This window comes from Ursus maritimus, unplaced genomic scaffold (genome assembly GCF_017311325.1).
Source record: "Ursus maritimus isolate PB19 unplaced genomic scaffold, ASM1731132v1 scaffold_11, whole genome shotgun sequence".
NCBI classification, from domain to species: Eukaryota; Metazoa; Chordata; class Mammalia; order Carnivora; family Ursidae; genus Ursus; species Ursus maritimus.
Window position 1 is genome coordinate 39,566,013 of NW_024423453.1, and position 25,680 is coordinate 39,591,692.

The following is a 25,680-nucleotide window of genomic DNA, read 5'->3' on the forward strand; positions in this document are numbered from 1 at the left end:
ACAGGCAGACACTCTTTTGATAGACTTATAGTTTTAAGGATGTGCAGGTAGAGTTGTTGTTTAGTACTACAAGGGAGAGAATACATGAAAAGAGCCAACACAGATGAACTGGGAAATGGAGAGAGACAAAATGGATTCAAGGGGCATATTCTGAACCCTGGCACTAAGTTCAACTGATAATGCCAGTTTATATGAGCTGATTAACTCCCTTTTACAACAATAGCCAATATGAAGCAGGTTGCACTTACAACCAAAAGATCCACCATTTGTCAAAATTTTTATTTTGATAACTTCCATAAATTTCTGACATCATGAATGAATACCATCTCTCCAGTAATTTCCTGATTATACAGGAAAATAATTACTGAAATTTTGTAACTTCATTATATTATTTATTAGCAGATACATCCCCTACTTCCGCAAGAAATCCTCATTTCCCAAAAAACATGGTTTTTCAATAATTCTCATCATGATAATTAGCTTCAGCATCAATACCATAAGCTAATATAGAACTTCTCATTTTCAGAGACTTAATAGTATCATCCTAGTCATATTTGCCTGCAAACAACTTATACCAGCAGAAGCAGCATTCTCCCATAAAAGTAGCAAGTTATTAACCTCTGGCAACCTCAATTCAGGACAAACTATTAAAATTATCAATAAGATTAAAGTAAAATTTTGCCATGATGATATTCAGAAAAACTTCAAGAATAATATATTATTCTTTTAATATATATATATTAAACAAGGAAAAGAAAAAAGAAAATCTGCCATGATGATATTCAGAAAAACTTCAAGAATAAGATATTATTCTTTTAATATATATATTAACAAGGAAAAGAAAAAAGAAAAAAAAAAGAAAAGAAAAAAATATATAAATAGGGATAATATACCTAATCCTTTAGGGGTGATACCACTTCGATCCTGAGGATTCACTGCCCAGTAGTAGTACTTCAGTGTATGCATGATGAGCAGCACTGTTCCAACTCTCCGAATGGCATTATATATGTTGACTGTACCAATGAATTCCGTGGATAAGTAAGTATAGAGTGTCAACTGAACCTAGAGAATCAAAATGAAGAACTTACATCAAAGAAGCAGCATACCATTTTATCTGTGGTTCCGGTAATACTCTCACCTGGATTATACTTGTTCCAAAAAGATGCTGAGCTTGATGGTAACACCCATGCTAACAGATAACACACATTCACTGGCACGCACACACACACAAACACACACATTCCTTATAAAACTACACCAGGTAAATGCTTCTTTTACAGTTTCATTATAAAGAAAACATCCCCTAATATATCAAATTTTTACAGCACTATTCCATGGAAATAACTGTTTAATTCCTATTAAGCAATGAGCAATTATTCATGAACATATATAACCTCTTTACGGTAAGCTTACTAATTATACTATGCATAGTAGCTTTAAAAAGCTGGAAATTTTCTTCATTTTGCAGAAAAGTAGAAGATAAAATAACAAAAAAAGAAAAAAAGGAAAGAAAAAGTAGGAATAACTCGAAAGGGAAAAAGGTAGAAGTCAAAAGGGAAAAAAAAGTGTAAAGCCTACCTTAAGAAATATTAGAAAAACAGAATTCTAATTGCTCATTGATAGAAAGATTATAATCATAAGATTATACTCTCTGAACATGTTTATCAGTATTATCCTCTAATTAGAAAAGGATTCTACTGGAATGCCTGGGTGGTTCAGTTGGTTAAGCATCTGCCTTCAGCTCAGGTCATGATCCCAGGGTTCTGGGATCAAGTCCCACACTGGGCTCCTTGCTTGGCTGGGAGCTTGCTTCTCCCTTTGCCTGCTGTTTCCCCTGCTTATGCTCTCTCTCTCTCTGACAAATAAATAAATAAAATCTAAAAAAAAAAAAGGATTCTACTAGTCTTATTTACAAATAAATTATTTCAATAAACACATAAGAACTTAGTAACTTCAAAATACAAGCTCTTAGGAGAAACAAAAGATTATAGGTACTACTCTACCACCACACATTTCATATTAGTACAAAATTTCACTGAAATTACAGCTCTAAAACTCACCAACAGCTACAATCTAGTACTTCCAACAGCACAAAATAAGGATTGCTTTTGTTCTACTATTGTGTCAAAATCAAGAATTTTTCAATTCATTGCTAGTAGATATACTTTATAAGTGAAAAAATTTTAAGTAGGACATATACACTTGCCCCTTGACCAAAGACCAAACTATTCCCAATCATTTAAAATGGAACATTTATGCTGTCTTCCTAGACAATGACGGCATTTTCATTTTCAAACCTGCAAGATATGTCAGTGTTACCTGGTAATTTCTTTAGGGAGCAAAAATTAGGTACCTATCTTCCAGATGCCCTATAAATAAAAATCAAGGTTAAATGAATCAGGGAGCCAATTAGTAACCATATATGGTAAAGAGTGGCAGATTCTGAACCACTTAAAATTGAGGTTCAATTTTATAATGATTATAGTTTAGAAAACTATGTATGTGGAATATCCCACTGTCTCACTGAAAAATAGTATTATGTTGATGCAGCTAATGTTATTCAAATGGATAGCCCCAGTATACTTGTCACTAAGGCTATATAACACTTCTTTGACATGGTTCAAACTCTTAACCATGCTATTTCAGTCACTTAAAAAATATTTACATCCACTTATGCATAGTGATGTATTAATAGAAATACAAGGACATATACATTATCCCTTGGTAGCTGAAATCCAGTTGAAAAGATGAAAAATACACATAAATTTAAGTAAAAAGCCAATGTAATAAAGATGCCTATTGAAAAATAAAGACTACTTAAGGAAATTCTTTTAAAAAGTGCCTAGAATTGGGGTACCTGGGTGGCTCAGTTGGTTAAATGTCTGCCTTCAGCTTAGGTCATGATCCCAGGGTCCTGGGATTGAGCCCTGCCTCATCAGCCCTGCTTTCCCTCTCCCTCCGCCTTCCCCCACCACTTGTGCTCTCTCATAAGTTAATAAAATCTTCAAAAAAAAAAAAGTGTCTAGAATTAACACCGTTATAAAGGGGCACCTGGCTGCCTCAGTTGGTAGAGCACACAAACAACTCTTGATCTCAGGGTTATAAGTTTGAGCCCCACAGTGGGTGCAGAGATCACTTAAAAATAAAATCTTAAAAAAAAAAAAAGAATATATGTAATTAATTCCATGTACCTAATTGTAAAATATGTAATTAATTGCAAAATGAGTAGCAAAGAGTTATTAGAAACTATCAATTTGGAGGGCAGAGAAATTATTACAGGATAAACTAAAATACTCAAAAAAGCCTGACTAATAAAATAGGTACTACAGACTTTGAAGATTAGTAGTAATATAGGTAGAACAAAAGTAGAAATTTCAAATAGGGAAAATGGTAGATCATACAACAATAGGTTTCCCAAGATCTTGTACAATGGTCCACAATTCTGATTGTGCATTAGAACACCCGAAAAACATGTTTTAAAAATGCTGATGTCTGGGCCCTATCCCAGACCAAATAAAACACAATGTGGAGTGAAGGGGGTGGAATTCTGTTTTTTATTTTTTTAAAAAAACCTCTCCCAACAGGTTCTGTTGACACCCAAGATTAAGAACATCTGCTCTGGGATAACATTTTAGTACCTGCCTAGCCACTGAGGGTAATTGAGTTTTTAAGCCAGAAAGCTTAGAAAGGAGAACTGACATGAAGACTTAAGGCTAGAAAAGGGACTACTTTATTCTGTAAACAATGGGGAAATTATTACACAGTTTGAGGCTAAGAAATAATCTGAGAGTGAAATGTTAAAAACTAAGAATTCTGGCCAAAAAATGATAGTGATAAAAAATGAAAAACTGAAGAAAGTCAGTCTATTAAGAATGATACTGTAGTAAAAGAAAAATGGAAAGTTTTATACAGGAAATTTCACCTCTCCTTTTAGGTCATTAAAAAGACAATCTCTGAGAAGATGAACGGATATCAACATAGTATGACTATACCAGCATAGTCAACACCCTTTTCCAAAAGCAAAGGCTGATTCATAAATACATACCTTCACCTTTGGTAACCACAGGTGGAATTACCACGAAGCTAATGAAGCTTAAACTTTATGCTCACTCATCTATAGAGGTTCTCTGCAAAACCCTAAACCTCATTTTGTATGCATCACGTTGTATTTTTTTTCTTAAAAATTTCCTCCCTCCCTGTAATTGTATAACACCCAGATCAAACTTCGGAAAACAAAACAAACCATTTTAGAACTATCTCCATAATACAATTAAAGCAGATATAACCCTTTATGGATACACAAAACAGACAGCTAAAACAAGGAAAACTTAGTATTATCAAATCAATTATAAATTCTAAGAACAAAATTAAAGAAAATTATTAACAAGGAAAAGGTAAGAAATAGAGTGTAGTAACACCAGGAACTTAAGAAAATGATATTACGAATTTTAAAAATATTCCTCTACAACTAAGTATCTAAAACAGGCTTTTTGACCACATCAAAAGAGATCCAAAGCCTTACAAATATGCTGCCTAGTAAGACAAAAAAAGTGTCTAGTAAAAGGTTTAAAAAGTAACTTGAAACAATCCTTGAAAAGAAATAAGACTAAGGGTCATAGAAGAAAAAGAGGTCAAATTTGAACCCAGAGATAAAAAGGTACAACCTCCAGCTGCCTCCTTTGATTATTTCCAAATGGCAATCAGAGTCAGCAGCTGTTTTTCTCTTTAACGTTTGAAAAGACCAACTGAAAATAAGATACTATGACTCTAGAAAAGCAAAGAAAGTCTGCATTTTTTTCTGACAACTAAAATAAGTATGTGTTATTCCAACCTAAACAATGATAAACACTCTAAGTGGATCAAAAGGGAGAAGTGGAGAGAGGAAATTAATAGGTATGAAATAATACAACTTCTAAAAAAACTGCAGATAAGGCAGATACAATTATGCAATTTAATAAAAATTTCTATTTCAATTTCTCCTGAACACTACCACAATTAATATTCTTAGGACAATTTAATACAACATTAGGACTTAACAAAGGTTTTATTTATATACTTTATCACAAATTCACTTATATTCACTTAGAAGGAATTGGTTTATTGTTACAGTACTAAATAAGTTGTGTATAAATATAATTGTATTTAATAATTTAAATTCATGTGAATTAAAATGATTAAAGGAGACCAGTATATCATGGAAGCCTTAAAACTGGGTGACATTTCAACTATTCTGGCAGAATTAAACTCATGTATATGTATACATACATATGTACACATTGATATTGTATGCATACTGGCAACAGAATAGAGCTACAGTTGATAGGAAACATTATTATTTACATTGGACCTGTCCAAGTTTGATTTATACTTAGTAAATCAAAGTCTCTCTCAAATAAAAATTTTGATTTAACAGAAAATAAAGAGTATAGCTCTGTTTTTAAAAATACTGACATGGCTTGGAAAGACTACCCAATGGGAAACAGTCTCTTCAACAAATGGTATTGGGAAAATTGGGCAGCAGGATGCAAAAGAATGAAATTGGACCGCTTTCTTACACCATACACAAAAACAAACTCAAAATGGTTTAGGACCTAAATGTGAGACCCGAGATCATAAAAATCCTAGAAAAGAGCACAGGCAGTAATTTCTCTGACATTGGCCATAGCAACATTTTTCTAGATATGTCTCCTAAGGCAAGGGAAACAAAAGCAAAACTAAACTACTGGGACTACATCAAAATAAAAAGTTCCTGCACAGCAAAAGAAACGATCAACAAAACTAAATGCAACCTACTGAATGGAAGATTTGCAAATGACCTATCTGATAAAGGGTTAGTATCCAAAATATATAAAGAACTTATACAACACCCAAAAAACCAAACAATCCAATTAAAATTGGGCAGAAGAAATGAAGACATTTCTCCAAAGAAGACAACCAGATGGCCAAAAGATACATGAAAAGATGCTCAACATCACTCATCGGAATTGCAAATCAAAACTCAGTGAGTTATAACCTCACACTTGTCAAAATGGCTAAAATCAACAATACAAGAAGCAAGTGTTGGCAAGGATGTGGAGAAAAAAGAACCCTCTGGCACTGTTAGTGGGAATGCAAACTAGTGCAGCCTATGTGGAAAACACTATGGAGGTTCCTCAAAAAATTAAAAATAGAACCCTACAATCCAGTAATCGCACTACTGAATATGTACCCAAAAAATACAAAAACACTAATTCAAAGGGATATATGCACCCCTATGTTTACAGAAGCATTATTTACAATAGTCAAATTATAGAAGCAGCCCAAGTGTTCATCAATAGATGAATAAAGAAGATATGGTGTCTATATAATGGAATATTATTTAGCCATAAAAAAGAATGAAATCTTGCCATTTGCAATGACGTGGATAGAGCTAGAGAGTATAATGCTAAGTGAAATAAGTCAGTCAAAGAAAGACAAATACCATATGATTTCATCATGTGGAATTTGAGAAACAAAACGAACAACAAAAGGGAGAAACCAAGCAACAGATCTTAACTACAGAGAACAAACTGATGGTTACCAAAGGGGAGGTGGGTGAGGGGATGGGTGAAATAGGGATTAAGGAGTGGACTTGTCATGATGAGCATTGGGTAATGTACAGAATTTGTTGAATCACTATATTGTATGCCTGAAACTAATATAACACTGTATTTTAATTATACTAGAATTAAAATCTTAAAAAATACACTGCTCTACAAAAAAATATACACTGATATGCAAATATACCTAAAAAGAAAAAAGTAAGCTTCTCAAAAAACACAATTTATTGAAATTTTACTTGACAGCATGTGAAAGGATAGAAGAAAATCCTCATAATTATCACTCTCCTCAACTACAAAAACCTGGTGAAAACAGTAAAACAAAATCAATATATATATATAACAAAATTATATATATATATAAAACAAAATTATATATATGTATTACCTTGGCTGGGGTATGAATCCATATAGCTGGGTTAAGAAGAATGTGATCACACAATTGTTTGAGTAGGGGCATCCCATTCTGCAAATTACTCAGATATTTTGAAAATGCAAGACAAAGCTCAAGTACTGCTCTGCTGACATGGGACTTGGAAGACTGTAAAAAAAAAAAAAAAAGTAGATCAAAGGTCACTACCAGGGCCGAACCCCCCCCCAACCCGGTGGCTCAGTCAGTTAAGCATCTGACTCCTTATTTCCATGCAGGTCATTATCTCAGGGTTGTGAGATCGAGCTCCACCTCCGGCTCTGCACTGGATATGGAGCCTGCTTAAAATTCTCTCTCTCTCTCTCTCTCTCTCTCTCTGCTCCTCCACCCCCACTCCCTCCCTATTTAAAAAAAAAAGAAGTCACTACCAGTACAAGGCAAGGAAAGTAAATTAAAGGCTGTCAATACCAGAAAAAAATTGGCCCACAAACTGTGCTCAAAGCTCAAGATGCCATGAGACTCAATGCTACGTTTCTCTAATAAAGCAATAGAGGAAAGGTAAAACAACAAAAGGTTATCTTAATTTTGGTAATTTTATGTAACCAAGGAGACACACTTGCAGAAAGAATTTCTCAACCACTTAGGAGATCAAATCCATGGTCTGAAAATTAAGAACAAAAAAATGTAAAGCATCTCATACATTACCTTTTCAAGACTGTATCCTATTACCAAGAAGCCCTTGCAGGCAAGCATCTGCTCTTGCATAGCAATTGAGTTCTTCAACAACTCCATGATAAAAGCAAGCAAAGTTGAACTAGAATAAGAAAACAGGCAATAGTCCAAAAAACATACTTTTTTTTTTTAAAGGTGGGGGGGTTGTTAGATACAGCAAGGAAATTGAAGTTCTAATAAAATTGCCTCCAACATTATTTCAGGATTAGAATTTGAAGGTAAGATTAGGACTTACTCAATTATTTATTCCATATACTTTATCACCAACCTACTAGTAAGTGAATTACTCAGAAGCAACATGAGGAAACATGCAGGAACTAGAGAAAAATTAGCCATGTCCAAAAACAAGTAATAAAACAGCTAACATAAGTATATGAAATCCTTAAAGAATATATGTAATTTAGATCAGCACATATATTCAATTTTAGAGAGTTAGAGGCCAAGCAGAGGGGAAACATACACAGAGCAAACACACTAGGGTAGAAACACTCAGAATGTGTTAGGGCTCCAGACTGGCCTGGTTTGAATGGAGTTCGTGAAGGGGAAAATAAGAAAGTAAAATTGTGCAAACCGAAGTCCTCAAACACTAATTTAAGAATTTTGTACCTTATCCCAACAGGAAAATCATAACTCAGTAACCAACTGAGAAGACTTTAAAAACTGAATAGGCAGTACATTCATGCTCGCATCCTCACAACTTTTAGAGATACCGAAAATGGAATGGAACCTTAGTCAGCTGTTACCTCCTTCTCAAAATTTTGCTCTGAGATATCTCCACAAAGAAAGAAAGCCTGACTGGCAGCCAACCTTCTCCTCCAAAAAAGTGCTCTTAAAATGTCAGCAATTCCAATAAAGATTTTGAAAAGTTAAAAAAAAAAAAAAAGGAAAAAAAAGGATAACCAAGAAAAAAATAACTGAGGTTCTGCTACACAGGTTTCAAACTAGGACACAAAAAAATTAATGAAGTAGCAATATGTCAAGGATAATTTTAATTTTTTTTAATGTCGTAAGTACTTGATTTGATAGCTCATTCCTTAGGGGGAAAAAAGTCAGGGTGCCTGGCTGGCTCAGCCAGTGGAGTGTGTGGCTCTTGATCTTGGGGTTGTACGTTTGAGCCCCACATTGGGTGTAGAGATTACTTAAAAATATATATATATATATAGTTTAAAAAGTCATTTTGTTGCCTAAAAATAATTCCAAGAGAATTATTACATCATTAAATACATACATTGATAGCAGATATCAACTTATGTATCAAAGCAGAAATGAGAGAATTCTAAAAAGGAATGGAAAACTCATTTACTCAAATAATACATTAAACATAATTACTAGTCTCACTAGAATATACAGCCATGAAAAATTCATTCAGACACCCCCCCAATGTTTTATATTGTTTCCTCTTATGTCTCTACCTTTTTCAGAATCTATACTGTAAGAGAAGAGAGAAATATGTCCAATGTACAATCTAATTTAAAAAAAATACCACCTATAATATAAATTTCATCATCAAAAATTTTAGTTTTCAGTTATATGCAATAATTAAAAATGAAAAGCTAAATCCCCATAATAAATCACTGTCATGTAACAATTTAAAATAACTTATCTTTTTAAATTAGAATGATAGAGAAAAATGTATTCATTTTTGTTAAATCATTATTATTTCCAAATTTATTCAAAAACAAGATTATGTTTTTTACAGCTTCCATATTTCCTATCAATAAAGAATTTAGATTAATACTACTATTATTGATAGCAATTCGTAGTAACATTTATAGCTCATAAATTTCTTTATATTCTCTTTTAACCCTGCAACCAATTTAAAAGGCAGAAAAAATACTGTGTAGCTCAACAGTAATGAAAGTAACTCTCACATCAAATTAAAAAAATAAAGGCACTCACCATATAGTCAAGTCAACCTCATCAGATAAATATTGCCTATAATCCAACTGTGCAAAAAGTGGAAACAGCACTTGTACTCCTCCAATTGAATGCATAGCACTTTGAATGGAATGTGTTAAAACTGCCTTCACATCCTTATAAAATAGAACACACAGTAAAAATTCTAATGATTTCTTTTCCAAAATAATTAAAATAAAGCATAAGAACAATATGTTAATATTGCATGTATTTAACAGAAGCTACCTAATACACCTCAATAACACATCAAAATTCACCGTGAAAACTATTTTTAAAAGATTATAGCTTAAAAAAAAAAAAAAGATTATAGCCAGTACCTGGAGCATAAGTGCATGCGGTGAATGAACAAAAATTGAAGGATTGTCCTTAGGGGATGATTCAAGACAGAGCTGGGCATCTGTAGCACGTGGATTGTACGTGAATGCAATGGCACTAGAGAGTTTGCCATCATACAATAAAAGTTTGTGATGCTCAGCAAGAAACAGATCACTTTCTGCTTTGAATTTAAATGTACCCTATGAATAAAAAGTAGAAGAGTTAAGATAGTATACCACAAAAAGAAAATTTAGATACACATCACCACAGATATAAAAATTTAAGGAACAGACCTTTGATCATTTTCCTAACAATATCAAATAAGAAGAGCCCTGTTTCTTTAATTACTTCTAAAGTGCACTGTGTTCACTTTAAAGATTCAATGGAAATGAACTCGACTTGGTATTAAACCTTACATTTAAAAAATGTAAAACTTAGTGCCCTACACTGGGTACTTTACCATTTTTTCCATTGTATTTTGCCTTTCTGGATTTTTTTAATTGTGCTTAACATGTCACATAAAATTTACCACCTTAAACATTTATAAGTTTACCTATAGTATTAACTATATGCATGTTGTTGTACAATGAATCTCTAGAACTTATATATCATGCGAAACTGAAATTCAATATTTATTGAACAACATCTCATTTCTACCTATCCCCATCCCCTGGCAACTACCATTCTACTTTCTGATTCTATGAGTGTGACTATTTTTTATAATTCATATAATTGGAATCCCAGCGTATTTTTTTATTTGCTTATTTCATTTAACATAATGTCCTCAATATTCACCATGTTGCAGCATATGTCAGAACTTCCTTCTTTTTAAAGCTGAATAGTATTCCATTGTACATATATACCACATTTTATCTATTCATTTGTCCATGGACAATTAGGCTATCTTGGCTATCATGAATAATGCTACAATAAACTTGAGTATGAAAATATCTTTCAGATCCTGCTTTTGATTCTTTTGCATACATACACGTAAGTGCGAATGCTCAATCGCATGGTAATTCTATTTTTGATTTCTTGAAGAACCACCATACCCTAGCAAACACTTGTTTATTTTGTTTCATTTTTTATAATAGCCATCCTAATGGTGTATGAAGTGATACCTACTTGGTTCTGATTTTCATTTCTGATGATCAGTGATATTGAGCATCTTTTCAAGTTTGTTCACAATCTGAGTAACTTCTTTGGAGAAAGTCTATTCCAGTCCTTTGCCCACTTTTTAAGTGGGTTATTTGGGTATTTTTGTTATAGAGTTGTAGGAGTTCATTATATATTCTGGATATAAACCCTGTATCAAATATATGGTTTGTAGGATCTTCTCCCATTTCATGGGTTGCCTATTCACTCAATTTTTTGATACACAAAGTTTTGACATGCAAAAGATTTTAAACTGAGAGATACATTGACCTGTCTGCAAACTAGCTGATTTTATCAGTTCTAACAGTTTTTTGTGAAGTATTTAGTTTTCTACACGTAACATCACATCATCTGTGAACAGATATAATTTTACTTCATCCCTTCCAACTGGGATGCCTTTTCTTTCCTATTCTTGACTAAGTGCTCTGGCTAAGACAGCTGGTACTATGTCCTACAGAAATGTTGAGAATGGGAATCCTTGCCTTGTTCCTGATCTTAAAGGAAAAGCTTTCAGTCTTTCACTACGGCATCTGATGTCAGCTGTGGGCTTTTCATATACAGCCTTATATTTTGAAGTAGTTTCCTTTACTTGTAATTTGTTGTTTTTATTATGAAAGAATGTTGAATTTCATCCAACAGTTTTTCTTTCTTTTTTTATTTAAGATTTTATTTATATTTATTTGACAGAGAGAGAGAGAGAGAGAGAGAGAGAGAGAGACAGCCAGTGAGAAAGGGAACACAAGCAGGGGGAGTGGGAGAGGAAGAAGCAGGCTCCCAGAAGAGCATGGAGCCCGATGTGGGGTTCAATCCCAGAATGCCGGGATCACACCCTGAGCCAAAGGCAGACACTTAACGACTGAGCCACCCAAGCACCCCTCCAACAGTTTTTCTGCATCAACTGAGATGATTGTGTGGTTTCCGTCCTTTACTCTGTTAAAATGTATATTACAACGATTGACTTTCATACGTGGACCCATCCCTCCATTCCATGAATAAATCCCTGTTCGTCATAGAGTATGATCCTTTTGGTGTGCTCTTGAATTTGATTTGCTAGTATCGTGTTGAAGATTTTTGCATGGATATTAATCAGGGATATTGGTCTATAGTTTTGTTTTTTTTTTCCTCGTAGTGCCTTTGGCTGTAGTATCAAGGTAATGCTGGCCTCCTAAAATGAGCTTGGAAGTATTCCCTCCTCTTCACTTTTTGAAAGAGTTGAGGACTGGTGTTAATTCTTCTTTAATGTTTGAATTCTCAAGGGAAGCCATATGTAGTACTCAGCTTTTCCTTATTCCGAGGTTTTTGATTACCGATTCAATTTCCTTAGTAGCTACAGTCTGTTCAGATTTGTTTTTATTACTTCAGTCTTGATAGGGTCTGTGTTTCTGGAAATACCCATTTCTTCTAGGTTATTCAATTTGCTGACATAAAATTGTTCATAGGAGTCTCATAATTCTTTTTATATTCATGGCATTAGTAGTAAATGCCTCCTCTTTCATTTCTTTTAGTTATGAGTCTTCTCTTTTTTCTTAATCTAGCTAAAAACTTGTCAGTTTTGTAGATCTTTTAAAAAACAAACTCTTAGTTCTGTTAATTTTTTTCTATTGTTGTTTTAGTCTCTATCTCATTTACTTCTGCTCTAAATCTTTATCACTTCTTTTCCTCTGACAGTGCTGGAGTTAGTTTGCTCTTCTTTTTCTAGTTCCCTAAAGGGCAAAATTAGGTTAGTGATTTCAGATCCTTCTTTTTTTTTTAAATAGGTGTTTGTCACTATAAACATTCCTCTTAGTATTGCTTTCACAAAATGCCATAATCTTTGATGTTGTTTTGTTTTCATTTGGCTCAAGAAATTTCCTGGTGATTTCTTTGAACCACTGGTTGTATAAGAGCATATTGCTTCATTTCCATAAATTTGTGTATTTTCCAGATTTCTTCTGCTACTGATTTCATTCTCTTGTGGTAAGAAAAGATATCTGGTGTCATTTCAGTATTCTTAAATTTAATTTTGTGGCCTAACATGTTGTCTGTCCTGAAGAATGCTCCATATGAGCTTGATAAGAATGTGTTTTCTATCGTCATTTGGTGGGGTGTTCTGTATATATCTATTAGGTCCAATTGGTCTACATTGTTGTTCATGGTCTCTGTTTCCTTAGTGAACTTCTCTCTGATTGTTATATCCATTACTGAAATGGTTTTGAAATATCCTAGCATTACTGAGTTACTACATACTTCTCCTTTTAATCCTTCATACACTTTGGAGCCCAAAAGTTAGGTGTATGTATTTTTAATTGTTAGATCTTACTGGTGAACTAACACTTCTTATCATTATAATTTCCCTCTTTGACTCTTGTATCAGTTTTTGACTTAAAATCTATTTTTTCTGATATAGGTATGGCCACCCCTGCACCCTTTTGGTTACCATTTGCATGAACTGTCTTTTTCCATTCTTTCATATTCAGCATATGTATGTCCTTCGATCTACAGTGCCTCTCTTGTAGACAAAATATAGTTGGATTTTGTTTTATTAAATCCATTTAGCCAATCTATTCTTTTAATCGATTTACATTTAAAGTAGTTAGTGATAGAGAAAGACTATTGCCATTTTGTTCACTGTAATTTGTTAACTGACTTCTTTTACATGCCAATGATTTCTGGTACTTATATCCCTTTCTCCTTTAGTTTTGTGTAAAGTTCTATAGGTATTTTCTTTGTAGTACCCATGAGAATTACATAAAACATCTTAAAGTTATAATACTTTATTTTAAGCCAGTAACAACAAGTTCAAATACATACAAAACCTTTACTCATTTACAACTCTACCACCATTTTATGTTACTTATATCAAAAATTACATCTTTTTATATTGCATACATAGGTTTAGATGTCTTAGGGTTTTGCTTTTAAATTCCATACCAGAATTAAAAGTGATTTACGCACTAACATTACAATATTACAGGATTCTATATTTACCTTTACCAAAGAGCTCATATTTTATCTTTTAAACCATACTTCTAAGTAATCACAGACAAGGATTTTTTCTTTAACTGCAATCACTTAAAGCTAAATGGAATGTCTTTTCCAACAAAGTCTTGTTGGATTCAACTTGTGAATTCTGCTTCAATACTATTATAAAAATAAAATGTAAAACAGGGTAAGACTGCCCTTACCTTTCTGATTTCTACATGAAACATTTAAAAACCTTTAATGTATCATTTTTCTAAATTTCTGCCTCCTATATAAACTGTTAATAAATTTGTAAGCACTGATTTAATATTCTTTTTTTAATTTAATGAAAGCTAATTATAATGGGAATGTTAGCATAACTGAAATAAATGTTTTTAAACAAGTTAATAAATGCTTTTGAGGGGAAACGTCATTTGGGCAACCTACAAAAGCTAACCTATTTACCAACTCACAAAATATAGCTATATGATCTGGGAGATTATATAATTCATTTTCCAAAGGCAGAAACTGAGAAAGTCCAAAGAAATTAACTGACTTCTTTGAATCCACAAAGATAATTTGTGGCAGGGTATAGATCAGAAACTAGTTCAATTAAAAAAAAAATTTAGTCTCTGCTACTATTCAGACTATAGTACCTCAACATTAGCAGGTACATTTTTGAAAAGAAATAGCAGAACAAACATTTTTTTCTATTTTGAGTGGAATTTAGAAATAAATCACTCCCACTAATAAATCTAAACTAAACTAAATCTAAACAAAACTTAAAACAAAGAATCTGACACATTTCAGGAATTGCTGCTAACTTTACTGAAATAATACTCTTGTGTAAATACTATTTAATACAATTAATTGAAATAAAAATTTCCTTTCAAAGTACTTAAAGCAATATGGTGCTTCATCAAACACTAAGAACACATGAAAGAAGCATTTAATCCTTCATTTCTTTTGAAATATGTATTTTTTAATCCTTAAAGTACTTAATTGTACTGTTCAAAAGGTCACTCTAAGATTGCTGGTTTTCCATATCCCTGCTATCTTAACTTTGAGGAATTCTCTAAAACATGGATTATATTACACAACAGATTTCAACATTAATAAAGCAAGAAGTAATTCTCTGATCATCAATTTCTCACCTCACATGATTTTTAAGATTTTATTTATTTATTTGAGAGAGAGGGGGAGAGGCAGACTGCCCGCTGAGCAGAGAGCTGGATGAGGTAGGGCTCCATCGCAGGACCCTGGGATCATGACCTGAGCTGAAGACAGATGCTTAACCAACTGAGCCACCCATGTCCCATCACCTCGGATGACTTCTAGTACAGTTTTAGCACTATCTGACCATACAAATAAGGAAAAGACTAGCCATTCATATATCAGAGAGGACTACTGATAAGATTTTTGAACTAGTACTAATAACAGCAGTTATTTCTACACATCTACCAACAAGGCACTTCTCTGGACCCCAGTATATTTCACGGATAGGAATATAAACTATGACCAAGTGTGATTATCTCAGAACACAAGGCTGACTTAACAACATTTGAACAATCAATTTAAAGGCTAAAAATCACAATCATCCCAAAAGAAGCACAAAGAGCTTAAGATAAAATCCAACAACTCTTCATGAAAACAGTCAAAAAACCAGAAATAAAAGTGAACTTCCTCAAATTAACAAAGAACATCTATGAAAAGCTAATAGCAAACATCACACTGATGGTAAAAAATGGAATGCTTTTTCTCCTAAGATAAGTAAAAATACAGGGATGTCTGCTTTCAACAATTTTTCCTGTTTTTTTTTTTATTTGATTGTGACAAGAATACTTAACAGGAGAGCTATCCTCTTAACAGATACTAAGTATACAATGCAGTACTGTTATCTGTAGGCACAATGTCATACAGCAGATCTCTAGAACATACTTGTCTTGCATAACTGTAATTTTATACCCACTGATTGGAAATTCCCCTTTTCTCTCTCCCCCAGCCCTTGGCAGCCACCATTCTATTCATTGGTTCTATGGGTTTGCTATTTTAGATCTCTCGTATGGGTGGAATCATGCAGTATTTGTCTTTCTATGACTGGTATATTTCACAGAGCATAAAATCCTCAAGATGCTCTATAGTATAGGGTCTAGCCAGGGCTATTGGGCAAAGATATAAAAACCACCCAGATAAAGACAATTATTGTATGATCTCACTCATATGTGGAATTTGAGAAGTAAAACACGGATCATAGGGGAAGGGAGGGCAAAATAAAACAAGATGAAATCAGAGGGAAACAAACCATGAGAGACTCTTAACCATACCAAACAAACTGAGGGTTACTGGAGGTGCGGGGGGTGGGGCGATGGGGTAACTGGGTAATAGACATTAAGAAGGGCATGTGATATAATGAGCACTGGGAATTATATAAGACTGATGAGTCACTGACCTCTACCTCTGAAACTAATTAATACATTATGTTAACTGAATTTAAATAAAAATAAATTTAAAAGAAAAGAAATATTCAAACAGAAAAAAATGATATGAGATAGAAACATGAATTTACACAAAGTGAAGTGCCCTAGAAACGGTAAATACAGAGGTAAGTACAAAAAACATGATCTTGATCATTTCTAATGTCTTTAAAATAATAAAATGAAAGTGAATGAATCAAAAAAATCTATCACAGGAACTACAGTACATGAAGAAAACTTATAATAACAAAATAAAGGATAGGAGGAGGAATTGCAGGATTATGAGGGAAGGTGCTGTACAATAATATCAATTGGTGGTAGACTATAAGTTAATGTCAAAAAAATAATAATCCAGGTGCATCCAGGTGACTCAGTTGGTTAAGTGTCTGCTCTGGCTCAGGTCATGATCCTTGCTTTTCCATCTCCCTCTGACCCTCTCCCCCTCTTGTGCATGTTCTCTCTCTCTCTCTCTCTCAAATAAATAAAATTTTTAAAAATAATAATTATAGGGACACCTGGGTGGCTCAGTCGGTTAAGCATCTGCCTTTGGCTCAGGTCATGATCTCAGGGTCCTGGGATCAAGTCCCCCATCAGGCTCCCTGCTCAGCAGGGAGTCTGCTTCTCCCTCTGCCTGCTGCTTCCCCTGCTTGTGAGTACTCTCTCTCTCCTCTCCCTCTCGCACAAATAATAAAACCTTTAAAAAATAATAATAGAAATAAAATACTAAATAATATGCAGTTAATTCAAATCAAAGCAAGAAAAAAGGGAAGAATCAAAGAACATATGACAGAAATAGAGCACAAATCACAAGACAGTAGATTTAAGACACACAGTATCTATACTTAAACTGATTGTAAATTATGTAACCACTCCAATTAAAAGGAAAGACTGTCAGACTTGGTAAAAAAGCAAAACATATTTTATAAAATTCAGTATCTACCTAATAATAATTCCCTGGAAACCAGAAACAGAAATTCCTCAACTTGGTAAAAGGCATCTGTAAAATATGTGTGATTGCTTTACCCCTAAAATGAGAAACAAGGCAAAAATGTCTACCCTCACCATTTCTATTTAACTATTTATACTGGCGGTCTTACCCAGTACAATAATACAAAAAAGGATAGAGGCATAGAGACTGGAATTAAAGTAAAATTTACAGTCTACATGAACGTACGTGCAGGAAATCCAAGAACAACAACGAGGAAAAAAAGCTAGTAAAACTAATAAGCAAATTTAGCAAGGTCAATAAACAAAATTCAACTGTATGTCTATACTAGAAACAAATAAATGGAAACTGAGATTTTAAATACAACTTATTAGCCAAAAAACATGTAATACCTAAGAATACATTTAACAAAATGTATGTATGACCCATACAGTGAAAACCAAAAAACAGTGCCAGGAGAATTTTTTAAAAACCTAAGTAAATGGAGAGATACATCATGTTCACAGACTGGAAAAATCAGTATCAGTTAGATGGCCAATTTGCCCCTCACTGATCTATATATTCAATACAACACCAAATAAAATCTCAGTAGATATTTTTGTAAAAATGATTAAGTGGGTTCTAAAATACATCTGGAAATGCAAAGGGTTTAGAAAAGCCAAAACAATTTGAAATAAAATACAGTTGAGGGTTTCAGATGTCCTGTTTTCAAGATTTACTATGAAACTGAGAAGGAGTTAAGATGGCGGAGGAGTAGGAGACACCGTTTTCAGCCGGTCCCCGAGTCGAGCTGGATAGGTACCAGACCAGCCTAAACAACCACGGAACCAGCCTGAGACGCAGGAAGACGCATCTGGATCTCTACAAATGAACATCTCCAGCGCTGAGTACTGAGGTACGAAGCGGGGAGCCATGAAACCGCGCACAGATATCGGAAGATAAACGGAAGGAGGAGGGAGCCGCCGCGTTCGGGCGCCAGGAAGCGGTAGCCACTTGCACGGGGGAGCGGGAGGGGCTCGCGGACGGCACCCGCAAAACAGCAGACGGAGACCGTGAGCCGGGTGCGCGCGCCACGAGGCATCTCGCGGAACACCGGAATCCCGGTGTGCTCACTAGATCCAGACCAAGACTGGGAGCTTCCAGAGCACGCGAGGGGCGGCTGGCGGCATTAGAAACACAAAGGACAGAGACGCACCTGGCCCTGGAAGTGAGGGCTGGGACTCCTGGTGTGGGGCGCACATCCCGGGACGCTGCAGGGTTGAGCAGCACCAACAGTAACAGAGTTAAAGTGGCCAGAACATCAGTGGAGAACGGGCCGCAATCCCTCTGTTCTGTGACAGAGGCTGAAATTTAGCCGCTGCTGCTCTGACTCTCAGAAGAGGAACAGCAAACCGCCAGGGAAAGCCGCCAGAGAACAAAAGCCTGGAAATACCGGCTCAGAGAGTGCCCATCCCCATCCCCCCTCGCAGGGGACACGGAGACTCTACCCAAACAGGGTTGCCTGAGTATCGGCGCGGCAGGCCCCTCCGCCAGAACACAGAAGGCAGGCTGAAAAATCAAGAAGCCCACAACCCGGGCGCCTGGGTGGCGCAGTCATTGAGCGCCTGTCTTCGGCTTAGGGCGTGATCCCGGCGTTCCGGAAAGGAGTCCCTCATCGGGCTCCTCCGCTGGGAGCCTGCTTCTTCCTCTCCCACTCCCCTGCTTCTGTTCCCTCTCTCGCTGGTTGGCTGCCACATAAATAAATAAATAAAATCTTTAAAGAAGAAGCCCACATCCCTAAGATCCCTATAAAACAAGGGGCACGGCCTGGGACCCAGTCAATAATTTGGGCTCTGGAAACCCCGCAACCTCTCTTCATCAGAATGACAAGAAGGAGAAGCCCCCCCCAGCAAAGAAAAGACAGTGATTCTGTGGCCTCTGCCACAGAAATAATGGATATGGATGTAACCAAATTATCAGAAATGGAATTCAGAGTAACGATGGTCAAAATGATGAGTAGAATTGAAAAAACTATTAACGAAAAGGTTACTGAGAATATAGAATCCCTAAGGACAGAAATGAGAGCGAATCTGACAGAAATTAAAAATTCTATGAGCCAAATGCAGGCAAAACTAGAGGCTCTGACGGCCAGGGTCGCAGAAGCAGAGGAACGGGTTAGTGAATTGGAGGATGGGTTAATAGAGGAAAAAATGAAAATAGAAGATGGTCTTAAAAAAATCCACGCCCACGAATGTAGGTTACGGGAGATTACTGACTCAATGAAACGATCCAATGTTAGAATCATCGGCATCCCCGAGGGGGTGGAGAAAAACAGAGGTCTAGAAGAGATATTTGAACAAATTGTAGCTGAAAACTTCCCTAATCTAGCAAGGGAAACAAACATTCGTGTCCAAGAGGCAGAGAGGACCCCTCCCAAGCTCAACCACGACAAACCTACGCCACGTCACGTCATAGTGCAATTCGCAAATATTAGATGCAAGGATACAGTATTGAAAGCGGCCAGGGCAAAGAAATTTCTCACGTACCAAGGCAAAAGCATCAGAATTACGTCAGACCTGTCTACACAGACCTGGAATGAGAGAAAGGGTTGGGGGAGCATATTTAAAGCTCTTTCAGAGAAAAACATGCAGCCAAGGATCCTTTATCCAGCAAGGCTGTCATTCAGAATTGATGGAGAAATAAAGACATTTCAGAATCGCCAGTCACTAACCAATTTTGTAACCACGAAACCAGCCCTACAGGAGATATTACGGGGGGTTCTATAAAAGTAAAAAGGCCCCAAGAGTGATACAGAACAGAAAGTCACAGCCAATACAAACAAAGACTTTACTGGCAACATGGCAACATTAAAATCATATCTCTCAGTAATCAGTCTTAATGTAAATGGTTTGAACCATCCCATAAAACGCCACAGGGTTGCAGATTGGATAAAAAGAAATGACCCATCCATTTGCTGTCTACAAGAGACTCATTTCGAACCCAAAGATGCATTCAGACTGAGAGTAAGGGGATGGAGTACCATCTTTCACGCAAATGGACCTCAAAAGAAAGCTGGGGTAGCAATTCTCATATCAGATAAATTGGATTTTAAACTACAGACTATAGTTAGAGATGCAGAAGGGCACTATATTATTCTTAAGGGAAGTATTCAACAAGTGGATATGACAATTATAAATATATATGCCCCCAACAGGGGAGCAGCAAGATACACAAGCCAACTCTTAACCAGAATAAAGAGACATATAAATAAAAATACATTAATAGTAGGGGACCTCAACACTCCACTCTCAGAAATAGACAGAACACCCTGGCAAAAACTAAGCAAAGAATCAAAGGCTTTGAATGCCATACTCGACGAGTTGGACCTCATAGATATATATAGAACACTACACCCCAGAACCAAAGAATACTCATTCTATTCTAATGCCCATGGAACATTCTCAAGAATAGACCATGTTCTGGGACACAAAACAGGTCTCAACCGATACCAAAAGATTGAAATTATCCCCTGCATATTCTCAGACCACAACGCTCTGAAATTGGAACTCAACCACAAGGAAAAATTTGGAAGAAACTCAAACACTTGGAGACTAAGAACCATCCTGCTCAGGAATGACTCGATAAACCAGGAAATCAAAAATCAAATTAAACAATTTATGGAGACCAATGAGAATGAAAATACAACAGTCCAAAACCTATGGGATACTGCAAAGGCAGTCCTAAGGGGGAAATACATAGCCATCCAAGCCTCACTCAAAAGAATAGAAAAATCTAAAATGCAGTTTTTATATTCTCACCTCAAGAAGCTGGAACAGCAACAGAGGGACAGGCCTAATCCACGCACGAGGAAGCAGTTGACCAAAATTAGAGCTGAAATCAATCAAGCAGAAACCAGAAGTACAGTAGAGCAGATCAACAGGACTAGAAGCTGGTTCTTTGAGAGAATCAATAAAATTGACAGACCACTGGCAAGACTTATCCAAAAGAAAAGAGAAAGGACCCAGATTATTAAAATTATGAATGAAAAAGGAGAGGTCACGACGAACACCATTGAAATTGGAAGGATTATTAGAAATTTTTATCAACAGCTATATGCCAATAAACTAAGCAATCTGGAAGAGATGGAATCCTTCCTGGAAACCTATAAACTACCAAGATTGAAACCGGAAGAAATTGATTCCTTAAACAGGCCAATTAATTATGAAGAAATTGAGTCAGTGATAAACAACCTTCCAAATAACAAAACTCCAGGCCCGGACGGTTTTCCTGGGGAATTCTACCAAACATTCAAAGAAGAAATAATACCTATTCTCCTAAAGCTATTTCAAAAAATAGAAACAGAAGGAAAGCTACCAAACTCATTCTATGAGGCCAATATTACCTTGATCCCCAAACCAGGCAAAGACCCCCTCAAAAAGGAGAATTACAGACCGATTTCCCTAATGAATATGGACGCCAAAATCCTCAACAAGATACTTGCTAATAGAATCCAACAGTACATTAAAAGGATTATCCATCACGATCAAGTGGGATTCATACCTGGGATGCAAGCGTGGTTCAATATTCGCAAATCAATCAGCGTGATACATCATATCAACAAGAAAAGACTCAGGAACCATATGATCCTCTCAATCGATGCCGAAAAAGCATTTGACAAAATACAGCATCCTTTCCTGATTAAAACCCTTCAGAGTGTAGGAATAGAAGGTACATTTCTCAATCTCATAAAAGCCATCTATGAAAAGCCTACTGCAAATATTATTCTCAATGGGGAAAAGCTGGAAGCCTTTCCCTTAAGATCAGGAACTCGACAAGGATGCCCACTCTCGCCACTATTATTCAACATAGTACTAGAAGTCCTTGCAACAGCAATCAGACGACAAAAAGGGATCAAAGGTATTCAAATTGGCAAAGAAGAAGTCAAAATGTCTCTCTTTGCAGATGACATGATACTCTATATGGAAAACCCAAAAGAAGCCACTCCCAAACTATTAGAAGTTATAGAGCAATTCAGTAACGTGGCAGGATACAAAATAAATGCTCAGAAATCAGTTGCATTTCTATACACGAATAACGAGACCGAAGAAAGAGAAATTAGGGAATCCATCCCATTTACAATAGCACCAAAAACCATACGTTACCTTGGAATTAACTTAACCAGAGACGTAAAGGACCTATATTCTAGAAACTATAAATCACTCTTGAAAGACATTGAGGAAGACATAAAAAGATGGAAAGATATTCCATGCTCATGGATTGGAAGAATTAACATAGTTAAAATGTCCATGCTACCCAGAGCAATCTACACTTTCAATGCTATCCCGATCAAAATACCAAGGACATTTTTCAAAGAACTGGAACAAACAGTCCTTAAATTTGTATGGAAACAGAAAAGGCCCCGAATCTCCAAGGAACTGTTGAAAAGGAAAAACAAAGCTGGGGGCATCACAATGCCGGATTTCGAGCTGTACTACAAAGCTGTGATCACAAAGACAGCATGGTACTGGCACAAAAACAGACACATAGACCAATGGAACAGAATAGAGAGCCCAGAAATGGACCCTCGGCTCTTTGGGCAACTAATATTTGATAAAGCAGGAAAAAACATCCGGTGGGAAAAAGACAGTCTCTTCAATAAATGGTGCTGGGAAAATTGGACAGCTACATGCAAAAGAATGAAACTTGACCACTATCTCACACCATACACAAAAATAAACTCCAAATGGATGAAAGACCTCGATGTGAGACAGGAATCCATCAAAATTCTAGAGGAGAACATAGGCAACAACCTCTACGACATCGGCCAAAGCAACCTTTTTCATGACACATCCCCAAAGGCAAGAGAAACAAAAGATAAAATGAATTTATGGGACTTCATCAAGATTAAAAGTTTCTGCACAGCCAAGGAAACAGTCAGAAAAACTAAGAGGCAGCCCATCAAATGGGAGAATGACACTACAGATAAAGGACTGGTATCCAAGATCTACAAAGAACTTCTCAAACTCAATACACGAGAAACAAATAAACAAATCAAAAAATGGGCAGAAGATATGAACAGACACTTTTCCAATGAAGACATACAAATGGCTAACAGACACATGAAAAAATGTTCAAAATCATTAGCCATCAAGGAAATTCAAATCAAAACCACACTGAGATACCACCTTACGCCAGTTAGAATGGCAAAAATAGACAAGGCAAGAAACAACAATTGTTGGAGAGGATGTGGAGAAAGGGGATCCCTCCTACATTGTTGGTGGGAATGCAAGTTGGTACAGCCACTCTGGAAAACAGTGTGGAGGTCCCTTAAAAAGTTAAAAATTGAGCTACCCTATGATCCAGCCATTGCACTACTGGGTGTTTACCCCAAAGATACAGACGTAGTGAAGAGAAGGGCCATATGCACCCCAATGTTCATAGCAGCAATGTCCACAATAGCTAAATCGTGGAAGGAGCCGAGATGCCCTTCAACAGATGACTGGATTAAGAAGTTGTGGTCCATATATACAATGGAATATTACTCAGCTATCAGAAAGAACGAGTTCTCAACATTTGCTACGACATGGACGGCACTGGAGGAGATAATGCTAAGTGAAATAAGTCAAGCAGACAAAGACAACTATCATATGATTTCTCTCATCTATGGAACATAAGAACTAGGATGATCGGTAGGGGAAGAAAGGGATAAAGAAAGGGGGGGTAATCAGAAGGGGGAATGAAACATGAGAGACTATGGACTATGAGAAACAAACTGAGGACTTCAGAGGAGAGGGGGGTGGGGGAATGGGATAGACCGGTGATGGGTAGTAAGGAGGGCACGTATTGCATGGTGCACTGGGTGTTATACACAACTAATGAATCATCGAGCCTTACGTCGGAAACCAGGGATGTACTGTATGGTGACTAACATAATATAATAAAAAATCATTAAAAAAAAAAAAGATTTACTATGAAACTAACAATAATCAAGACAATACATACAGTATTGGCATAAGAAAGACATACAAGTCATTGAAATACAAAACAGCCTCAATGATGCTAAGGTAAGGCAATGGAGAAAGAATACTATTTACAAAAAATTAGTACCAGAACACCAAAGTACCCATGTGGAATAAAAATGAACCTTGACCCTTACCTCATACCATAAACAAAAATTAACTTAAAATGGACCAATAAGCCTAAATATAAATGCTGAAACTATAAAAGAAGAAAATGGGAAAAAATCTTTCCGACCTTGGAATAGGTAAAGATTTCTTAGGATATAAAAATCATGGCAATAACCAAAAAAGTTGATAAACTAGAATTGATAAAAATTAAATTCATCTGTTCTTCAAAAGCCACATTAAAAAAAACAAAACGGCAGGGCACCTGGCTGGCTCAGCCAATGAAGCATGCAACTCTTGATCCACGGTTGTAGTCTGGGCCCCACATTGGGTGTAGAAATTACTTAAAAATAAAATCTTAAAAATAAAAAAAGAAAGAAAGAAAGAAAACAAATAGGCAAGACACAGACCAAGGGAGAAATACTTGTAACTCATACATCTGATAAAAGAGTTATAACCAGAATATATAAAGAAATCTCAAAACTCAACAATAAGAAACCAAACAAAAAATACGCAAAAGATGTGAACACACTTCACAAAAGAAGATGCACAAATGACCAATAAGCAATGAAAAGATGCTTGGAATCTCTGGTCATTACAATAACACAAATTAAAACCAAAATCAGATACTGCTACATACTCGCTGAAACATCTAATATTAAAAAGACCAGCAATGTAAGATGTTTAGGATATGGAACAAGTAGAAAGCTCATACACTGCTTGTAGAAATGTAAAATTGTACAACTACCTCGGAAAAGGGTTTGGCAATTTCAGTTACCATATCACTTAGTAATTCCACTCATATATTTATGAAATAAAAATATGTGTCAGCACAAAGACTCATATACCAATATTCACAGCAGTTTATTCATAGCAGCCCAAAACTGAAAACAACCCTAATGTCAATCAATAGAAGAATGATTAAAAAATTGTGACATATTCATACAATGAAATACTACTAAACAATACAAAAAAAGGAGCTACAACAAAACAACATGGATGACTCATAAGAAACCAAACTCCAAGGAGTACATGTTGCATGATTCCATTTACATAAAAACTTAAGAAAATCTAATCAAGTGACAGATTAGCAGTTTCTCTCAACAGGAAGGCAGTGGGGTTAGAAAAGTGGAAGGAATTGACAGAAGTA

The 25,680-nt window shown here is 35.7% G+C and overlaps 1 protein-coding gene across 1 annotated transcript in view; it reads right to left on the bottom strand.

Annotated features, from left to right (window-relative positions):
• Positions 1-25,680, bottom strand: part of LRBA (LPS responsive beige-like anchor protein) — a 762,114-nt gene that overhangs the window by 630,441 nt on the left and 105,993 nt on the right. The window contains exons 10-14 of the mRNA XM_040626351.1: positions 9,915-10,112; positions 9,580-9,713; positions 7,654-7,762; positions 6,967-7,119; positions 894-1,062 (exon numbers count right to left, since the gene is read on the bottom strand). Of these exons, the coding sequence (XP_040482285.1) occupies positions 894-1,062; positions 6,967-7,119; positions 7,654-7,762; positions 9,580-9,713; positions 9,915-10,112 (763 nt within the window). The remainder of the gene's footprint in view (positions 1-893; positions 1,063-6,966; positions 7,120-7,653; positions 7,763-9,579; positions 9,714-9,914; positions 10,113-25,680) is intronic.